The 22,500-nt window shown below is 46.1% G+C and overlaps 1 protein-coding gene across 1 annotated transcript in view; it reads right to left on the bottom strand.

Moving 5' to 3' along the window:
• Positions 1-22,500, bottom strand: part of znf423 (zinc finger protein 423) — a 153,317-nt gene that overhangs the window by 111,872 nt on the left and 18,945 nt on the right. The window contains 2 exon segments of the mRNA XM_080001986.1: positions 2,529-2,735; positions 19,077-19,139. Coding sequence (XP_079858112.1) covers positions 2,529-2,735; positions 19,077-19,139 — 270 coding nt within the window.

The raw sequence follows: 22,500 nt of genomic DNA, 5'->3' as shown, positions 1-22,500 counted from the left end.
AGGATTCTTTACTCCGTGTATTTTAATTTAGCCTTCTTTTCAATAATAACCACAAAGCCACGGTGCCCCCTACTAACACCACACATGCATACACACTAACCCCCTGAACACCAAGCTCATTGTTGGATCCCCCACTCTCGCTCTCTCTCTCTTCCACCTTTCTCTCCCTCTCTCCCCGTCTCTCTCAAACCCCTGCGTGCAAGTGCACACGCATCCTGCGGAGCGGTGGGATTACTCTGCAATCTCAACCACTCTTTCTCGGGGGAAAAACATGTTTTATCATTTCATTTCATTTGGTTCTAACCCCCCGCACCAGCGCGGCCTCTCTCAGCAACATGAAGCCTTTCCCCGACTCCTGAGCCCAAATCACAGGCCACATCCTGCGCCGTGACAGCACCCCTCTGAGTGTGTGTCGGCATGTGTGTCTCTACATCTGTGCGAGTGAGTGAGCGAGTGAGTGAGTGAGCGAGTGAGCGCGTAAGTGAGTGAGCGAGCGAGCGATGAAAAGAGCAATCGAAAACTTGTCCAGAGCTGCATTAACTACTGCATTACAGCCTCTACTCTTCCTGGAAATAAAAGCATTGAAATAATAACGATTCTGACTCACTGACCTCGCGGCCAAGAGAGGGTTGAATCAACTTGATAATGATGACTACATCATCATCGAATTGTATTTCACTTCCAAATGGGTGGAGGGGGCTTTTCTTGTACGTCTCGCCCACAATTGGCCACACACACATCAGCCTCAGCAGTAAGCAAGCTGAAAGGAGGTGCTCTGTTGGGTTTGGATCAGAGGCAGTGGGCGCGTGAGAGGTTGCCTGAAGGGGGTTCGTCTTAGTGTCTAAAGGACCCCGTTCTCTGGGTGCCCGCTCTCTGTACCGGCTCAAACAAAAGCCCTCCAAACCTCCTTCTCCCGCCCCAGCCCGGTTCGCCTCTTTTCCTCTCCTCTCTCTCTCTCCGCCCTTCTATCGAACCTAAACACACACTTGTGCACACACGCCGAGGGGCTGAGGGCTTCGCGGACTTGCGAGTGTGTGTTGGCTCGTTAAGCCAGCGTTTGGATTAATCTGTAGGAACCAGATGCCCCCGTCGCGTTTCTTTCAGCCCCTCCATTAATTACACTGCTACTAATAACGCCTATTGTGTGCGTGCATGTGTGTGTGTGTGTGTGTGTGTGTGTGTGTGTGTGTGCGTGCGTGCATGTATAATTTTGTCCCTTGGGAACACGTGGGTAAAACCAAATCCAACAGTCATAAGTGTTGCACTGAGAAGGTGTGGCAGACGAGGGGGCGCGGTTAAGCCACCCGCTGCAGGTAACTGGCGCTTCTTCCCGCTGCAGCATCGCTGCACCGGGTCCGCCTAATCAGCCCCATTAGCGCTCATTGGTCGGAAGAGTCTTCTAATGGGTTGTTTGTGTTGCAGTGGGGATCGCGTGTTGCGGGATGCTGGACCAGACCGCGAATGAGCAGAAACCCGTCCCTAAACCCGTACCTGTGGGTAGAGACTCCCTCAGAAGGTAATTCCCAAACAGGAGAAGAAACCAATGAGATAGGTGGCACCATCAGAGTGGATCCTCAGCCTCATTCTTGGCCCTCGCAAGTTTGAAGGGCAGGCACTACCAGCACCCCGCTAAAAACTGTGATTTTAAGATTCTACGCAAAAAAAACTAACAGCTATAGTTAGAGCAATTTGTAGATCTGAATATGAGTAGAACATTTTAGTATTTTTAGAGCTTACAGAGCTTATTGTGCGTAATCACCAGGTGTCATGACATTTCACTGCATATATGTATGACTGTATGTATATGTATGTGACAAATATTCTCTTGAACTTGAACTTGATTTAGCACCAATGTGAAAATCATTGGGCCTTCCATTAAAACTTAACAGGGCCTTAAGTTCGAGTCTCCCGTGGATTTTAGTGACAAGAAAAACCTTCCGCTCTGGAACAGTGAGCGGTTAGAGTTTGAATGACCAAATCACGGTGATTTGTTGATAAGGATAATTATAATCATGACTCTATTGTTGTGAAGTGACAGGCTCTGTGAAAGGTACTGCTGGGCCAATTGCCACCACCATAATGTGATTTTCTCTCTCTTCAGCTCAGGCTTCGGCTTATTTTTTTTTATTTTTTTTTTTCTGCACTTTTCTTACCATTTTTCTATTGTTCTGCCTGCATTAATTAGCTCCCTCACTGATCAACTGTTAAAGTAAAGAGGTTTGCCATTCTGTTTGTTATGCCAAAACCACCCTGACTTCAGCGGTGTGAAATGGTCTGCTGTTACCTCGCCTCGGGACTGTCTCTCACTCTGTCTCACTCTCCCTTGTCCTCTCTCACACTTACTACCAGACACGCTCCCCGTCCCTTTGCTTTGTCTTGTCTTTTGGTAAAATTAGAATTTGTGTGATCCGCTCCGTGGTATGACAACTCACTCAAAAAAAGGAGGGAGACCGAAAGCCAGAGAAACAGAGCAACAGAAAGAAAGAAAGAAAGAAAGAAAGAAAGAAAGAAAGACAGGCCATTCTTACCGGCAGGGCAGAGGTTGGTTCTGTGCTCCGTGAGCTCGGCCAGGCACTCAAAGTCCTGCTGACAGTTATCGCAGGTGAAGATGTCGTCGTCCAGGTCGTCATCGGGGTCTCGCTCGTCATGGTCATCGTGTTCGTCGTGGTCTCCGTCCTCCAGCCCCGAAGCCTGGCGCTCTTTGGACTCCGCTGCTCTTTCGGCTGCAGGGACTTCTGAGGGTAGGCAACGTGAGACGCGATGTCAGACAGAATTTAAAGATGGAACTCTTGCGCTCCTCTACACACACACACACACACACACACACAAATAAAAGACATGGGCATGTAACTTTGAAACAAAACCAATGCTGAAATTTACAATAACGGGGGTACTTTTCGGCAGAATTGGTATCATCAAATTGGTACAGCCCTCCTGTCTTATTGACCACAGGCAGTAACGTCTGAGAAAGCTACAGCAGCAACCAACCGAAAAGCCAAAAGAAGAGTACCAAGTTAACAACATGCAAAGATAATAAACTGTGATAGAAATGTGTTGCGTGTGAAAGTAGTTGCATTCAAGGCGGATGATCAAGGGATAATCACAGATGCTCCCAACAGACCGAAGCTCACCAACAGGTGGAGACGACGACTGACAGGACAGTGGATAAATGCCAAGAAGGTACAGACACAAACACTACGACGGAATGGAATCAGCACCTCTCAACTACACATTGTGATCTGCAAAAAGGTGAAAATTATTAATTAATTATTTAATTAATGCCGGGCTAAGGAAAAATTAATATGGGTCTAATTAGTCACTTTTCACCCCATTTCCTAATTCCTGGGTTTATATTTGGAAAAAGTGCCTTCTCCCAACAATGTCTGTTGCCAACCGTTAAACATGGTGCAGGATCCACAATGGTATAGGCAGCAGTCTCCTGGGAGTCATTGGGTCCAATAATTGCTCTGCAAGGTTGTATAACCTCCAAGGACTATGAGGCCATTTTACAAGACCAGGTGCACCCTATGGTGCAAATCTGTAATGGTATGGGCAGCCATCTCGTGGGAAACATTGGGTCCAATAATTGCCCTGCATGGTCGTATAATGGCCAAGGACTATGAGGCCATTTTACAAGACCAGGTGCGCCCTTTGGTGCAAACACTGTTCCCAAATGGTGTTCCCATATTCTGAGTTTGTAATGCGCCCATACACAATGCCAAACAAATTTAGGAGCAGCTTGATGAACATCAGGCTACAGTCAACTGCTTACCACTATGACCTCCCCAATCACCTGATCTGAACAACAATAAACCTTTATGGGATTTTCTGCAGTAAAAAGTGCAAAGCAAATTTCCATTTCCTCCATCCCTCAAAGAACTGGAGGCTTTTCTTCAATATCCAATTACATACACGGCTACTCCTTAAGAGTACTTATTATTGGCCCCATCCTGAATATTAATATCAGTATCAGGTGTTATCTATTATTTTGTCTTGTATTATTGTGTGAGTGCGTGTGTGTCTGTGTGTGCACTTCCATGCTTGTGTGTGTGTGTGTGTGTGCGCACATGTCAGACCTGCCAACCGTGGGAAAATATTTTGAGTAGCACAGTAGTGTAACAGGGAGTCTCTGTGGTGTTTGAGTTACTGCAGCTTAATGACGCCATTAGTTATTCACACCGTAGTGCTCATACCAAGGCTCATCACATAGAATTCGAGCTACTACGACTAAATATATACAGTATACAATACAGTATATTAATCTCATTAGGATATACCCCTTGAAATGCATCATCTCGTAAAGTTACTGAACATGTTTACCAACTAGAGATGCACCGATTGCCGTTTTCTTGGCCGATTCCTATTTCGGATTTTTTTTTAAGTCTGACCTGCAGATTACGATTTCCGATCTGCTGTACGCTAATGACAAAAACATCATGTGATCTGATCACACTCACGTGATTGGACAGCTGCACATACAGACTACCGCTGCAATATTCAGTTACCACACTAGTGAGATCGCTGATTTTGACAATAATTATTTATTATTGTTCTTTATTCACTATGGAACAATAATAGAACATGAAACTGTCACTGAGTTCCAATAAAATTGAATATGGGACTATATATTATATGGTACTTTGCAAAAGAAATTGCAATCATTACAAAAAAATAAACACATAAAATAAATGGCCGACTCTTCTCTCTCTCTCTCTCTTTCAATGAATATTGTCAGGCGATAAACAAATAATTTCTTTGTTTACCTTGAAGTACCTCCAAACAGCCGACATTTTAATTATTTCGCTCTGTTTTTGGAGCGTCAACTACGCAACTACGTTACATTACGTTGGTATCGGGTTTGAGTATCGTATCATTTTTACCAGTACAGTACATGACAACTGTATCAGGCTGTATATTTGACTGGCACAGAATCTGAAATCCGGCCGGTGAAAATCGACCAATTCCGGTCACCGGCCGATCCATCGGTGCATCTCACGTTGTTAACATCACGGTCACATTTTTGTGCTTTATTATAACTCTCCCACTTCCCATTTTACCTCAGCAATGCAGCGTTACACCTCGGTGGATGATCAAGTAGTAGTAGTAGTGCTGCATATCAGTGGATGCTGATGAGAGGAGAGGGAGGGGATACGGAACCACATCTGGTCCAATCCAAGAGATGTCGTTTAAAAATACCAGATAAATGTACAAGTTTTGTACCGATTTTTTTTGACAAAGAACTGCGTAGATGGTACACAAAATGTGTGCAGGTTGGCAGGTCTGGCATGTGTGTGTGTGTGTGTGTGTGTGTGTGTGTGTGTGTGTGTGTGTGTGTGTGTGTGTGTGTGTGTGTGTGTGCCTGTCTGTGTGGTCTTTATGAATGCAACCCCAAATTGTGAATGTGTGGGGGTGGGTGCGTCAAACAGTTATATTTTCTGGTACACGTATGTTAGCATTTTGCATATGTGCGCGTGTGTGCCACACAAGCTGAGCGGGCTGAGCGTTTGTGTAAGTGTGCAAGCGTTGTGTGAGGGGATCATAGGAGGACTGTGTCGGCCCAATCCACTCTGCTCCATTGTGTCTCCATTTTCACACCTTATTATCACATTATAAACGCCGAGGCTGCGGTATGAGTGACACTGGAGACGCTGGCTGGAGGAAAAAAAACGGAGGTGAGGAGAGGAGCGATACGGAATGGAGAAGGCGGAGGGAGAGGTGAAGGCGGGAAAGAGGGACGGGAGCGAGAGAGCAGGGCTCAGAGAAAGGAGAGGAGGGGAGACGGCGGTAAGCTGAGTGAGAGTGCGTGATGGTTTTCGCGCTGCAGACTCGGTCGGGTTGCTTTGCATCACGCCGTCTCAGAGAATCCGCCGGCGTGACCCCACATACACCCTGCTCCCCTGCTACCACCGCACACCAAATAAACCCTGAAATCTTCAGCGTGCCTAATCCAGAAAGACAACACTTTCAACACTTAACATAAATAAGTACATAAATAAATGCCCGAGTCAACAACCTGTACAGCTGCCAGAATACTAACGAGGCAGCAACAATACGGAGGAATAGGTGAAGAATTTCACAAGGAAAACACAATTGAATTCAATTAATCCTGCTATATTGGCATGACATGCATGCACACTGCCAAGGCATCCGCTTTTAAGAACAACCATCATTACAGGAAAATAACAAACATTATCCAAGCAGGGGTATTTTCTTCATTTTCCATCATTTCAGCCAATATGTTTTGGCGCCACTTCATGAATTAAATTGTTTTGCTTTTGATTTATGCTTTTCAGTTATAAAACTAAAATGGGATTTATGATTGAAAATCTGTCCATGTATTATTTGGAGAAAAGATCTATGAGGTTACAAATTGGCAGCAATGCTGACGCTCCTCAATCTGTTCTGTAATAAAAAAAATAAAAATAGCCGGCATGACACTAAAGGTCATTACAATTTCCCAATCGTGCAGCCCAAATGGAGGCGCAAGACGTTGACATTACAACGCTAACATCTGTTATCAGTTTTGCTTTGCACTGGAAGCGGATATCAGGGTCAGTGCAAGGTTTGCCCTGCAGAAATGGGAATATGTAGCATGCAAATACCAGGTACTACCCAACACGTGGACAATTGTAATAGAGTATTTGTGACGAAATCATGAGGAAAAGCCACTCACGTTGGCTACCTTCTTGATTCGTTATGAAAGGGGGAATCAGACCATTGATTAATGAATACATGATCGGGTCATTTTGAATAGAATTCATTTGTTATGGCATTGAAGGCGCATGGCAGCGTTGTCTTGTGGAGCCGGGCAGTCGGTGGGATCTTGTCCGCTCTGGTCCTGTCGGTGCACTTCTGGGTGGCTTGATGGGCTCTGGCCAGCGATGATATAATCTGGCGAAATACATTTCTTTGATCGTTGGTTCAACGCCTACACTGGAGGTGCCTTCATTTTCAATTTACCGAAACGTGGTTTGGTGCCAGGATCAAGAGAGTGAAGGGAAAAGAGAAGGATTGTGTCTGGTGCAGGGCTGTTAAGGATAGTTAGAAAAAGAGGAAATGTTTGGAAGGGAGAGAGAGAGAGAGACAGATAGATAGAGATGGATAGATAGATGACTGGAGGGAGGAGAGGAGGAGGCTGTTGGCCATCTGTCCAGTGGTGAGAGCACCGTCTGGCCAGGGAAAGAAAGTGGCCCTTGGCGCGCGCGCACACGCACACGCACACACGCACACACACACACACACACACACACACACACACACACACACACACACACACACACACACACACCTGCATATATAGAATTACATTTAGAAATACATATAACAAGGGATATTTATAAATAACTACAACACAACCTTGTCACCCATCCAGGTACATGTTGCAGGTTGCATCTGAGATGGAACAGTCATTCCAACAATTTTACTCAGCGACAAAGACTCAGATCATGGCTTTGTCTCGTTCAATAGAGGCGAATCGTCAGGGATTTGGGGTTTTGATTTGTCACACACCTTTAGATCTCTGTATTCAACGTATCACAGGTCTGAGGAGGGCGAACAAATAATCCCACACTGAGGAGCGAGGTAAAACTGAGCAGGCACATCAGCCACACACAAACCCCAAGGTGCCCCCGATGCCAGAGGTGAGCAGTGCCAAGTCCAGCACATGCCAACACAACCTGCTGTCATGGCAACAAGGGAGGAGCTCTCTTTCTCGCTCTCTTTCTCTCCCTCCCTCAAAATCCTTTGCTTCATTTTCTTGCAACCAGTCAACCTTAATCCTTTCATTTTTCCCCCTCAGTGGAAGTCAACATCCTGTAGATGTTTGTTTTCGGCCATCTCTGACCGAGCCTCTGGATCCTTCACTGCTCTCTCCCCCTTTCTCCCAGCAGGGTCCAGTGGGGAGGGCGAGTACAAGTAAGAAGAGTGGGAAGGGGGGGGGGGCACAGCTGGCGGTATGTGTGTTCTGATTGGAGAGACGAAGCCGATGTAAGAGAGAGAGAGTGCTCCACACCTGGGGGAGGGTGGAGTAGGTTTGAATCATTTCTCTCTAGCCATCAAGGAAACATTACTGCAATACTGTCACACTGTGGCACCTGACCTCCCAACATTTGGGGTGGGTGTGTGTGTGTGTGTGTGTGTGTGTGTGTGTGTGTGTGTGTGTGTGTGTGTGTGTGTGTGTGTGTGTGTGTGTGTGTGTGTGTGTGTGTGTGTGTGTGTGTGTCCATGTCGCCACCAGCCTCTCTATGCTGGCTGGAGTCCTCCTGACTAAGGATACACCTCTACCATTTTGAGTCAAAAACCTTGAATACCAGCAGACACAGAACGGATCCAATCCATTACAGATCAGAATCTGTTTATTTCACCAGGTACATTTACATAACACCGATCAGCCACAACATTAAAACCACCTGCCTAATATTGTGTAGGTCCCCCTCGTGCCGCCAAAACAGCTCTGACCCGCCGAATAGGCTTGGGCAGATTTATGATTAAATCCTCTATCGGACAACATTGACACTGACACTGATGACATATAACTTGCCCTGACAATCCGCTACCTCGATGCCCATTCCCACTTACAAAGAATTAAAATAAAACGCCTAATAGAAAGGGTACCACGGGGCATCAAGGGACAAAGAGACTGGTGCCCCCCTCTCCCCCTCAGCACGTGCCTGCCGCTCAATATGCAAATCTTGTGATTATAATATAGCAATATATAATATAATCTCATAGAGAAATGTTGAGATTTATTTTATTTCCTTATTTTCTTACTTTTATAGAAAATGAAAAACCTAAACCCAACTCAGAGAATTGGAGCACAGCCTGTTTTTTTTATTTCCCCTCCAGACAATGGTGCCCCGGTTCCCGGCTCCCGTAACTCTGTTTATATTTTTGATCTATTTATTTTTGTTTGTTTCCTGCATGTATGAAACAAGATTTTTTAAACACAACTGAGTTAAGGGACTGTCCCGTTCCATCCAGTTCCAAAAAAAACCCTGTTACTTTCCGTTGCTATGGGACCTCTGTTAGTAAAAAATTGATGTTTTTGTGTAAATACTTTACTTGTAAATAATAAATCCTGCACTTTTGTAATGGGGAGACCGCATCTGTTACATTAAATTACGTTCTATGCGTGCTCGCACACCCCTATGAAATTGTATATTGCCGATTGGAATTTTGCAAATCGCCCAAGCTTTCCATCTAAACAATGTTTAGGAAGGTGGTACGTGTCAAAGTAACATCCACATGAATGCCAGGACCCAATGTTGCCCAGAGCATCACACTGCTTCTGCCAGCTTGCCTTCTTCCCATAGTGCATCCTGGTGCCATCTCTTCCCCAGGTAAACGATGCACACACACACCCGGCCATCCACATGATGTAGAAGAAAATGTGATTCATCAGACCAGGCCTCCTTCTTCCATTGCTCCATGGTCCAGTTCTGACGCTCACCTGCTCATTGTAGGCGTTTTTGCTGTTTGACAGGGGTCAGCATGGCTCTGATCTGACCGGTCTGCATCTACGCAGCCCCATACACAGCAAGCTGTGATGCATTGTGTGTTCTGACACCTTTCTATCATTGCAGCATTAACTTTTTCAGCAATTTGTGCTATTGTAGCTTTTCTGTGGGATCAGACGAGATGGGCTAGACTTCACTCCCCACGCTCATCAACGAGCCCATGAGCGTCCATGACCCTGTTGCCGGTTCACCGGTTGTCCTTCCTTGGACCACTTTTGGTAGGTACTAACCACTGCATACCGGGAACACCCCACAAGACCTGTCATTTTGGAGATGCTCTGACCCAGTCGTCTAGTCATCACAATTTGGTCCTTGTCAGGTACCATTGGAATGAGATGAGCAATGTTATTCACTTCACCTGTCAGTGGTTTAAATGTTGTGGCTGATTGTGTCTACTACGACAATTAGCATAAAAAAAAGTGGAGAATAAAAATGAAAATTAAATAAAATAGAATAAAGGAGCAACAAATAAATAAAAACGATCCTTTATAAATAGCCCAAAAACATAAAAGATTAAATAAAATACAGCAGCCTTCTCTTCTACTGTATGTCTCAAAAAGCACTTAATCTAATCTCTTTCTTAAATATGGAACATGTTTGACATGGATCTCGGTACAAGATGCTTGTCAATATCTTGTTCTTTGTACTGGTGATGTTCTCCAATAAATATTTAAGGCCACTTTCCGGTATGGGTCCTGGTCATCACCAGTCTGCTATTGGCACTTCCAAATTAAAAAGGTGCTTGAATCAGATGATAACAAGATGTGATTAAGTTGACACACACACACACACACACACAGAATAGAGACATAAATAGTGATTCAGTCACAAAATCTGTTGTTTAACTGACCCCATTATACCCAACACCCCCCCCCCCCCCCCGCCATCTTTTTGCTCTGTCTCCCACATCTCCCGTTCCCTCACTCTTGTTTGTTCCATGACTTATTCATAGTTCCCCTCCGCGCTTCTTCTGCCTCATCTCCAGAAACAATCAGCCTTCCCCCACGGACCCTCTGCCACTTTCCTTTCCAAAACACTCCCTCCTCTACCTCTAAGTAATGACAAATCATCCCTCTCCTTCCACGTCCATCACCCGGACTTACGCTCTCAATCTGGGTCTCAGTCAACCTGATTGATCACACACACAGAATACAGTGTACTTCGATTGCGTGTGTGTGTGTGTGTTGTGGGAATATGTAATGAGTGAATAGTACGCTACAGGTCCATAGCAAGTCGCATACACACCACCCTGCCTCCTTCAGACGCACACATGCACAGGAACCTGTGTGCCAACTGGAACGGCTAGAGTCTTTATACACACACACACACACACACACACACACACACACACACACACAGGTTCTACAGAGAACCATTATCTCTGAGTCACAGACTGTCCCTATGCCAGGAGTGGCTGCACAGCCTCACTCTCACAATCACTGTATCATACACACAAGCGCAAAATAAGGAAACTCAAATATGGGATTTGAAAACACAAAAGAAATGTGTTGCTTATACCTAATAAAATGTGCATTTATCATAACACGGATACAACAATTTTCGATATCAGGCTGAATCACAAGCATTTTGTGAAATGGATTTCACATTAAAAAGCTGATATGTGGCCCAAGAACGGAGAGTGTGTCCCTACAAGTCACAACGACACAAACGGTGAGCGCCAGCTTCCACTCGCTGTCACAGATCCTTTTTAATACCACAGGGCTGTCAATTATACAAAGTTTCTTCCCCCCCGCATCGGCAATCCCAGATATTGCGAGCAGAGCTGCGTCCTTCGCCGACGCAAGTCTGGGGTCGACTTTCCAAAAGGGTCCCTGGACCTTATTCTGGTCCCTTCCAATGATAGGAAGCACGGTCCCAAAGCGTCTAAATCGATAGATGTATGAGAGGAACTCTGGTTTAACAAGCGGCGGGCTGAGCCTCGGTATCATGGAGACGGTTCGAGGACCGTTTATTACCACGAGAAAGACACGCCAAATGAATACCTCATCAATAATGAGGTCACTTCACATAAACTGAGGAGAGATCTATGTAGCGCAGGTGTGTCTGTGTGTGTGTGTGTGTGTGTGTGTGTGTGTGTGTGTGTGTGTGTGTGCGCGTGTGAGTGTGTGTAGGGTAATTAGATAAAGAGAAGAGAATTAGCAGAGTCCACAGTGCAAAATGATGTTAAAGCATCCAATGATGTTAACGCCTAACCACGCCTTGCTGGGACCCACTAATTACCACTCGTTAGGCAGAGTCTGTGTCTGCGTGTGTTTTATACTGTACGTATCGGTTATATAATTTGTGTGGTGTGTGCGTGTGTGTCTGTGTTAGTTTCCCTTTATACAAGGCAATTAGGGAGGAGACAGGGCTGGCAAGGCATTATCATCTATAGTGTTAGTTGTTGGTGGCATACAAAAAACACCATTAAAATGTTGAGGAAATAAATAATTATATTTGTTTTTGCTCTAATTAAAAAAAAAAAAAAAAAGGGGGGAGACAAATATAACTTTGCCTGCCATTTATTCTTATTCTTATTTATTCTTAATTTACTATTATTATGGCACCATGCCATAATAATAATAACACCAGGCTCTGGAGGTTATCTACTGATTAGGGGCCTTTCTGTGTGGAGTTTGCATGTTCTCCCCGTGCTCACAGGGGGTTTCCTCCATGTAACATCGTAAGAACCCCCATTAAAAACATGCACAAGAAACATCGTCTTAGCAGCGATGGACGTTGAAGTTGGTCCCCGGGCGCTGTACTGTTGGCTGCCCACCGCTCCTGGCCTGCCCCCCGGAGGAAGGACAAGCCTTGATGGGAATAATGCGGAAAAGACATTTCACGGCCTCCATCTGAGTGTGTGTCAGCCGGAGCTTCACGTAATGCATGTGTTCTGGTGTGTGTGTGACCATAAAGACGAGTTAAAGCTTGTCCAGTTATTAAAGTTTAATTCCGTACACTGTGACACTTAATATTCAGTATTAATATTACTATTATTAATAATAATATTATTAATATTAAGTATTCAATTTTTTTGATTAAACTGCAATATGAGAAATAAATCCCGAAAAAATATGATTAGATCCTCCCCCAGTAACTAAATGTAATTCCAATAATTAAACAGTATCATGTTCAACTTTCCACGTTTATAGCCAACCAAATCCCATGAAAATCGGTTAAGAATTGGGCAAGTTACAGTCGATTTTGTAGAGGAGTCTGCATCTCTCCATACACATCATATTTGTTTACTACCGGGTCTTGACCGCTCCAACATGGTGACCACGCAGACGCATAGCGGCAACATACAGTAGTCTCTTCCCTAACTGCTGCTGTATCCACAGCTTATTCAGACATGTGGTAAAGTAGCAGTCAAACTGTATTTCACTATGATGGTTAAATTCTGCAATTAATCTGCGCTTCACATGCGTGGCGAACCGTGGGGGGCGATCCGTATGGAGCGCGAATCATCCACATTCTGTCACACAAGTATTTGTAAGACTGAGGGGATGGATGGACCAGTACCGCAGGAACATTTCAGAATCTTCATATTTTTCGTAGGTCTCAGGCTGAGTAGCCAGCCAGTAATAGTAACAGCATGAGAAGACATGCTCCGTTGTATACAGCGCTTGGTTCAGTTTGTCATTTACTAAGCAACAGTTATACATACATACAAAAATCACTTTCGTCCAGGAGGTATCCCGGGGAAGACCTTAGTTTCCCTGCCACATGCCAAACAAGTGGCTTTTCCCGTGCTCCACTACACAGAGACACAGGCCATGGTTTTGAAACGTACCAGTTCATTGTAGAGAGTGGCAAGATGTAACAAGCATGGAGCAGATGGAAACATGTCAAAATAGGGGCTCCCTCTGTGTGTGTGTGTGTGTGTGTGTGTGTGTGTGTGTGTGTGTGTGTGTGTGTGTGTGTGTGTGTGTGTGTGTGTGGGTGGGTGGGTGTGTGTGTGTGTGTGTGTGTGGTAATGGGTGATTTAACCTGTGCCCATTGTTTGCTCTGACGAGCAACAGGCGTACAGCCACCCCTGATCCTGGGCCCAATTACCTAGAACAAAGACAGGTGTGGCTGCTTAAACCACAACACCCCCAAACCGCACAGTGAGTCCTGCAATCTTGCTGGGCCAGGGATTTCCAAAATCATCGCGGTATTTTGGTACTCTCCAGGCATTGTTCAATAATGCTGAAAATATAAAAAAAGTACTAATACACATTAAAGAGTTACCACTTATTTGTTATATTGAAACATATGTGTTATTGAATATCAGAACATGTAAACCACTGTCATTCCATAAAAACCACCAGAGTTGAAATGAACAGTATGTTCCATCTAGGAATACCAGTGCATGAGCATAGACAATAACCGATGTGACTACAGTATACATGGGTATACTGGTGCATTGGAATACAAAAATATAACAGACCCATAATAAATGTTATAACCTGCTATGACACGTCTTTTGATCAGACGGGTGAGAAATATGTAAAGTATCAACATGTGCAAACAGCAGGACAATTCAAACTGAAAGTTCAATTCACATACTGACAATCTATTAGCAAAATAGACAACTCTTCAAAACAGTCCATTTCAGGTGCATTGAACTAAAAGTTAACTTACATTATATTCTGTAAACCAGCAGCTGGTGGCCGTGCAGGTCACTCATTTACTTTCTGCATGTTCTGCAGACAGTGCAGTCATGTTCAACTCCCCTCAGCGCTTCTCGAGAAGCCAAAACACGACACACTTAAAACACACACTTGAGACCTAGCCATGTCGTTGGTTTTGACTGAGGCTGAGTACTATTCACAAATACAGTATAGACGCCAGGCGATAACTGTGTGTGTGTGTGTGTGTGTGTGTGTGTGTGTGTGTGTGTGTGTGTGTGTGTGTGTGTGTGTGTGTGTGTGTGTGTGTGTGTGTGTGTGTGTGTGTGTGTGTGGAAGAACCGAGCTGAGTTGAGAAAATCCATTCTGACATCCGAAGTATCAAGAAAACAAATGGTTATCACAAAAGCAGCATATAGAATTCTAGATGCCTCCAGGACTGAGACATGTCCACGGGGAGTGCAGCCATGGTGCAGGAGGTAGCCCACTGAGACATTGAACGCGGTGGCTGTATATACGAGAGGATCCCGGTTCGGGGGTAGGTCAGTCCTTCCACCTGAATGGGTTCAAAACGTTGCTGGGCAGACACACACACACACACACACACACACACACACACACACACACACACACACACACACACACACACACACACACACACACACACACACACACACACACACACACACACACACACACACACACACACACACAGAACAGGTGCAGCTGGACAGGACAACACAGGCCTCTCAAGAGACCATCACATTGCTCCCTCTGTTTCGTATGTGTGTGCGGTGTCTATATAAAGAAGGCATCTCTCCTCACCTCTCTCCCCCCAGTGTTCTTTCTCCCACCAAACTATAGTGCGCATAAGTGAGTATGTGTGTAGTGTGTGTGTGCTTTCACAATACATGGCCTCCTGTCCCCAGAGAAGAGCTCTGCCAAGCCGCAGAGTACAAGTACCAGGTACACACGCACCCAGAGTGATGTCCCACTGGGACGGGGCGAGGCAGGGGAGAGTAGCACCCAATACCAGAGTGGAGAAAGGGGATGATGAAAGAATCATTCACGTCATGGAAGGAAGGGGAAAACACACAGGAGCTGACAAACACCTGCAAACAAGTCGACAGCTGCTCACCAATGCCACGCATGCCCCCTGTTTCAATCTTTGGCATCACACACGTGCGTGCGCACACACACACACACACACACACACACACACACACACACACACACACACACACACACACACACACACACACACACACACACACACACACACACACACACACACACACACACACACACACAATTAGGCTTCAATGTTGCAACACAGACAATCATAACACACATGCACAGTACCACACACACACACACACAAACATGCACACAGAACTGTTTTCCTGTGGCAGCCTTTGGGAAATTAAAACTACATTATGGATCTCTGGGGGCTGCTTTGAGAGAAAGAGAGAGGCATGGAGAGAGGGATGGAAGGGGAAGAGAGAGGGAGGCAGGGGAAGACGGAGGGAGATCGAGGCCAGTGTCCTGGTTTTCTCAGCGCTGGTGATCATGAAGATATTACAGCAGGAGGGCGGAGGAATAGCCATAGCTCCTGTGATACCACCCCCACCCCACTCTGACTTACAGTCATTCTAAAGTGGGAGAACATCACTGGGGATTTTCAGTACAGGCTCTGAATGTATATATGCATGGATACGGTACAGATGTCGTCATAATGCCAACTTTGATTCATCTTGGATTCATCAGGGATTCTTCAGCTGTTGTTTGTGGTGGAAGAAGCACTCTGAGCTTTTTCTTAGGTTACAGTACAAATATGCACACACAAAATGACTAGTTAAAGCCAAAGGACTATGCTGACATTTCCACTTCAGTAAAAATACATAAGTAATAGCTCTTAAGTGTACTTAAAGTATTACAAGTGAAAGTACATGTCATTAAGTCTATAATATGGCATAAAGTACTACTGTACTTTATTTTCTGTCAATTAGAGCTCAGCATACCCAGATTTGTCTTGCTTTTGATATATATATATATATGAATAAATTCCTGATATAAGGAATGTATATAAATATAAATCCAGATGTACTGTAGTCGTGTAAAAAGTATAGATATTTTATTTGAAAAGTAGTAGAATAAAAGTTGAATACTGAATATACTTAAGTACGTACAGATACCTGAAGTACTTGTACTTTGTTACTTTCCACCGTTGATTCAAATGTACAATTTCAAATTGCTGCTAGTTCAATTATCATTCAGTGTTTGAAAAAAAAATGTGAAAAGTGAAGTGAAAGTCCCCTCACCAATTTAATACTGTATATATCATGCGGACACCCACCATGGGCTGTGCGTTATAGTTTCTCAGCCCCAGGCTGGAGATCTGACGAGCCTGTTCCACTTGCTGTGTGTGTACTTTAGAAGATCATCCAACAGCAGTTATGGATAAAAGAAGCTCATGTTAAGGGCTGTTTCACACACACACACACACACACACACACACACACACACACACACACACACACACACACACACACACACACACACACACACACACACACACACACACACACACACACACACACACACACAGTTCTGCTGGTGGTGCCACCATCCACAATTTGCCAGACAAACCATCTTCAAATGACTCAATCTCATGTAACCTCTCACCTTATCCAACACCTCAACCCCCCCCCCCCCACACACACACACACACGTCTGTCCTGTCCTCTCATTTCCCCTCCATCTCCAGTGAGTAGGACCTGGCAGAGTGTCTTTTTCCAGGAGCGAGGGAGGGAGGGAGGGGTGGGAAGACAAGAAGTTGTTTTTCTGGTCTCATAGAGGGCCAGGAGGGCAGAGGGAAAGGGTGAGGTGGGATGGTGGGGTTAGGGGTGAGGGAGGGGGGTTGCTCCCCTGTGGGTCAAAAACCCTGACCGCCCCCCCCCACCCCTACTTCCACCATCACCTCCTCCTTGGGGCTCCTCTCTGGGGGCCTTCAGCCAGGGGGGAGGAAGAGGAGGAGCCGTGTGTGTGTGTGTGTGTGTGTGTGTGTGTGTGTGTGTGTGTGTGTGTGTGCGTGCGTGCGTTGAGGGGGTTAGAATAGCTCCTTGCTTTTCCCCTCTGACTCACCTCCTTCCCTCCCTCCCTCTTTCCCGTCTTTCCAAACTCAACACACATTTTCCAGAGAGAGGGGAGAGAGGAAAGGGGGAGAAGCCATTGAATTTAATAGCACGAGGGAAAGCGCTACCCCCCCCCACCCCCACCCCCCGCTCCTCTCTCTGTCCTTGTCGACACCATCTCCCAGGGACTAAAAGGAAGGAAGGGTTTTTTTGTCTTTTATCTACTTGAATAAGAGATGGCCAACAGCTCTCCCTCACACACACACACACACACACACACACACACACACACACACACACACACACACACACACACACACACACACACACACACACACACACACACACACACACACACACACACACACACAACACACAAACACTCGTACACACTCTCCTCTCATAGGAGCACAAATAAACAGCAGAAAGGTAAAGGACAGAGAGGGATGCCGGTGGAGTGAAAGAAAAGACAGACAGACATACAGATAGACAGGAGGTATCAATAGAGAAACCAACACCGAGAGAGTGGCTGAGTAGTGCAATATGTGACACTATGTTAGCATGGGAACACAGAGGGTGAGAGAGGCTGGAGAAGTGTGTGTGTGTGTGTGTGTGTGTGTATGTGTGTGTGTCATGGGACGCTGGCTTCCTGCAGGATCTGACACACAGCAGTTCTGGTGAGCCACCCAGGACCTCAGTCAGCACCCCCACTCCCCCTCAGGAGCATGCACACACACAAACACACAAGTTCAGACACCCACACACGCACACACACAAACCAGGACAAACACACAAGTTCAGAAACACACACACACACACACACACACACACACACACACACACACACACACACACACACACACACACACACACACACACACACACACACACACACACACACACACACACACACACACACCAGTATTCCCATGGAGGAGGGTTCACACAGGGCTGAGGAAGGAGGCTTAAGAGAGAAGGTGGGTGGAGGGGGTTCGCACGTCACACACACCTCCAGGGTCGTACTTTCCTATCCCTCCATCCCTGAAGAACTGAAGCGTGGTGGAGAGAACGCGAGGTAGCAGAGGAGCAGAGCGAGAGAGGGGGGGGGGGGGGGGGGGGGGGCGCGGGTCGGTGGAGTATTTAGCCCCTATTCAGCAGTATCTGCCGTCTCTGTAGGGCTCCAGTCAGAGGCAGCGTTAAACTGCACCCTGATAAGCTGCAAAGCGGCTTTCCGACTCAAATGCAGACAAATTCTGGGTTCTGCTGCCCAACGGAACGTGGCTCGCACAACACTGGATCACATAACACTGGATCACACAACACAACATATGGATCACCAACAAGAAAATAATAGACAATTCCGACACAATAACAATATGAGAATATCTGCTTGTGAATTCAAAATCCTCGGTTAAAGAATCCAACTGAGTGTGATTACAGACAAAAACATTACTTTGGCCTAAAAGACCCTTTAAACGTCTCACTCGAATCCCCCGGACTACAAAGAAGGGAAACCGCGACGTCCGCTCTTTGTCCCTCCTCTCTCTTCAGGAAGGACCACTCATCACTTCAGGACCTCGGCTTCTCCTTCCACACTCCTCCACCAACACCTCCCTCCATCCCGTCTCTCCGTACTTGCCACTCCACCCGTATCACTCGTTGTCTCGCTGTCCCCGGCCATTACCTTATCTCACACCCTCTCGTGCTCCTTGTTTCACGCTCTCCTTCTCCACTTCACAACGGTGACCCCATCTGAACCATATGGAATTCATATTTCAAAAACAGTGTGTGTGCACGGTTTGTTTTTTTACCTGTCTGGACAGTCGATTCATCCCAGGTCCCCCCACACTCAGAAGACTCCCCCTCTTCCACTGCTAGAGAGAGAGAGAGAAAGAGAGCGAAAGAGAGAGAGAGAATGGATTCAGTGACTTGGTCGAGCAGGGAGAAACCCAAGAAGAAAGGGCCATTTTGTTCACAGAGCGCGGGGCACAGCAGGACACGGGACCTGAACCAATGAAATCTTCTCGGGGGCATTGTGTTTACAAGTCACACTCACATGAAAACATTTGCAGCTCGATTTTATCGCCCCTCCCGATTCTAGGCCCACTCAATCTACGATCAAAGCCTCAAAGTCTCTCTTTCAGTCTTGTTCTACCATCGGGTCGGACCGGATCAGCCGCAGAGAGGGGCGGTCTTTTGAGAGGGAGACGCAGACTTGATTTACGCACCAGTCACACAATTCATTGAGATTTTTCTGGGCACAATTACAAGGCTCAACAGCATTTTTATCCAACTCAAACAAATTAGGACTTGAAACTAGATTCAAATACCAGGCCTCAGATGAGACGATTTTCTTGACAAGTGTTCTTGACTGTTTTTTTAAATGACTCCACAGAGCTCCGAAAAGGGAAACTTGGACCGCAGCTAAAGTCCAAGACTTTTGCCCGGACGTCGACGGGGTACTGGGGAAAACCCACTAGAACGCATTGTTTTCGGTTAATCTTACAAAATATGGAATAGTGCGGCTTTAAAACAAGCCGCAGCGAGCTCATTCACAGGGGGTCCACGCACTCGGACTTCTTTTAAAACTTTCTAAAAACACCTAACAGAAGGAGAGGTCGGTGAGACGGTTCCGCCTTCGGTCTCCTCCGGTCGCACGGACACACGCACACACAGAGCGAGGATCAAAGATGGAATGTGTCACCGACTTCCTGGGTACGACAGGAAGGAGGAAGTATGGCGGGCACACAAACAGGAAACGGCCAGAGCGCCACACAATGGAGTTTCCTTTAACACCCCCCCAACACTCATTTTTCTTACCTCTCACATCCTCACCTAAGTCCTTGTGTTCACTATCCAACAAGCAGGACACACACACGCACTCACACGCACACACACACAAACCATTTCTGAAACCTTAAAGGAATTTCTTTGACGTTAAAGCTCATAAAAGTCATTTTCTATCAAGCTGACATTCCAAGGAAAAGTGCTTGATTCACTGGAATAGTAAAGAGGAGGCAGCCATGTAATTTTCCCAGTAGTATCCACTCAAAGGTGAGGGAACAATTTCGACATTTCAGAGTCCACATTTCATTTCGGTTACAGTCTTCCGTACGAAATGTTAATTTACAAAAACATTACCAAAAGCCGCGACGCTGCGAAAGGGCCAGCTGCTAGTACAGTACAGCCAGTGTCGGATTACTATGTTTGGGTGACTTACAACGGATCACGTTGCAAATTGAAGGCGACCCAGCCCAGAAAAAAAAAAGAAAAAAATCTGGAGACAATTCAGCAGCAACAGTGTTGAGGAATGACTTGACCTGCTCTTCGCCAAGACTAACTGGAGTGGGAGCGGAGCTGGGTCAACAGAGAGCACAGACTTTGTCTCTCTCCCTCCCTCGCAGCCTAACCATCTCCTGCAGTCCTTCCTCGTCAAAACCTTCAAATGCGAGAGCTTGACCTGTGCCCAAACGTGTTTTGCCCCGGGTATGAAAACCGTCTGGAGGCGAGCGCGAGCGCCTGACCTCGAGTGGACTCGTTTCATTATTCCATCGGACAAATATGAGCAGCGCAGACGGCGGACAAAGCGACTGTCAAACACATATCTTTTTGTAAAAATCAAATGAGGCGTTTCGTTGGAGACGGGGTGGGGGGCGAGGGGAGGGGGAGGTTTCCGCGGCGTGCGGTGACATCACATCACCGATCACATCCAGTACAAACATCTAGACTGAGCTGACGTGCTATATATGCTGTTATTTTTTCTGTATGGCCGGTTCTTTGGCAGCTTAGTGATTAGAAAATACAGCCAAGCAGACTTTGGTTCCTACCCCAGCGTGCAGCAAAAAACCGAGTGCCCTTGAGCAAATCAGTGAATTTCCTGAGGGTGCTGCATGTGGTGTCAGGTTTTACTCACACTGCATAATGACACATTGAGGTGACCAAATTGTGCAGCCAAATCCAAAAACTGGACCCCCCCCCCGAAACTCAAGGGGATGTGGGACCACAACCACCTCACCTCCCAATTACCAATCCTACACAAAACACAGGGGACAGCCCTGGTTCACTGAAATGTTAGCAGATTTGCTTAGTTTCCATCGCTATAAAAAAAAAAATGAAATTCTCAGCAAAAGCTGTGTTTGCTCACCTACAGGCAAACATGCACACAATACACACAATGTGATTAAAAAAAAGGGTTTCTTTTCTCTCAAATCCACACACATACGCACACGAATACAAACGGCCACATTCTTGTGATATGACTCCCAAGAGGGGATCACACACACACACACACACACACACACACACACACACACACACACACACACACACACACACACACACACACACACACACACACACACACACACACACACACACACACACACACACACACACACACACAGCTCCAGGGCCTCGCAGTCCTCTACTCCCACACAGACGAATCAAGAGAACAGTGCACATGGTAAAACCACTCAAAGTACGGCCAGAAATGGCAACAAAAGGGATTTCATTTGGTTCACACCAAAACTTGAAGGCGAATTATAGATTGATGCATTAATATACAGTACAAATGTGCTACTCTTTAAAAGAACATCACCCTGTTTTTATAAGAACCCCGGGTCTGAGAAATTAACAAAATGGACTTTCTCTAACCCCTAGGCTAAGATGACGGGACTGCAGCGCGACTTCCAATCGCATAAATAATAGGCACGGTCCAGGGTAAGTCGAGCCTGACACTGGTTACATAGTTCTATTGGGCTGAATTCCGGAGTGCAGCCGAGATCCAGGTACAAACCGCAGAGGGGGCGACCCATGGACCAATATAGAATGTATACGGTCCAGGGATTCTCAGCCACACACATGCACAATAAATACAATATTTCATCCGCTCGCGCACACACACACACACACACATCCACACACACACACACACACACACACACACACACACACACACACACACACACACACACACACACACACACACACACACACACACACACACACACACACACACACACACACACACAAACACACACACGCACACGCGCACAGGCCTGGGTCTGTCTGAATCGGGCCCGGTGAGGATAGAGACCTCACACCGTGACTAACCTGTCTGCCAAGCACAGCAGACAGACGTGTGTGCTTGTGTGCATGTGTAAAGAGAGGAGAGGAAGAAAAGCAAAAACAGAGCCTGGCTGGAATACGAACTAGAGGTGGAAACGGATCGGAAAA

The sequence above is a fragment of the Zeus faber genome (genome assembly GCF_960531495.2).
Source record: "Zeus faber genome assembly, chromosome: 6".
NCBI classification, from domain to species: domain Eukaryota; kingdom Metazoa; phylum Chordata; class Actinopteri; order Zeiformes; family Zeidae; genus Zeus; species Zeus faber.
Note: the sequence above shows the minus strand (reverse complement) of the source record. Positions and strands in the feature narration are given on the sequence as shown.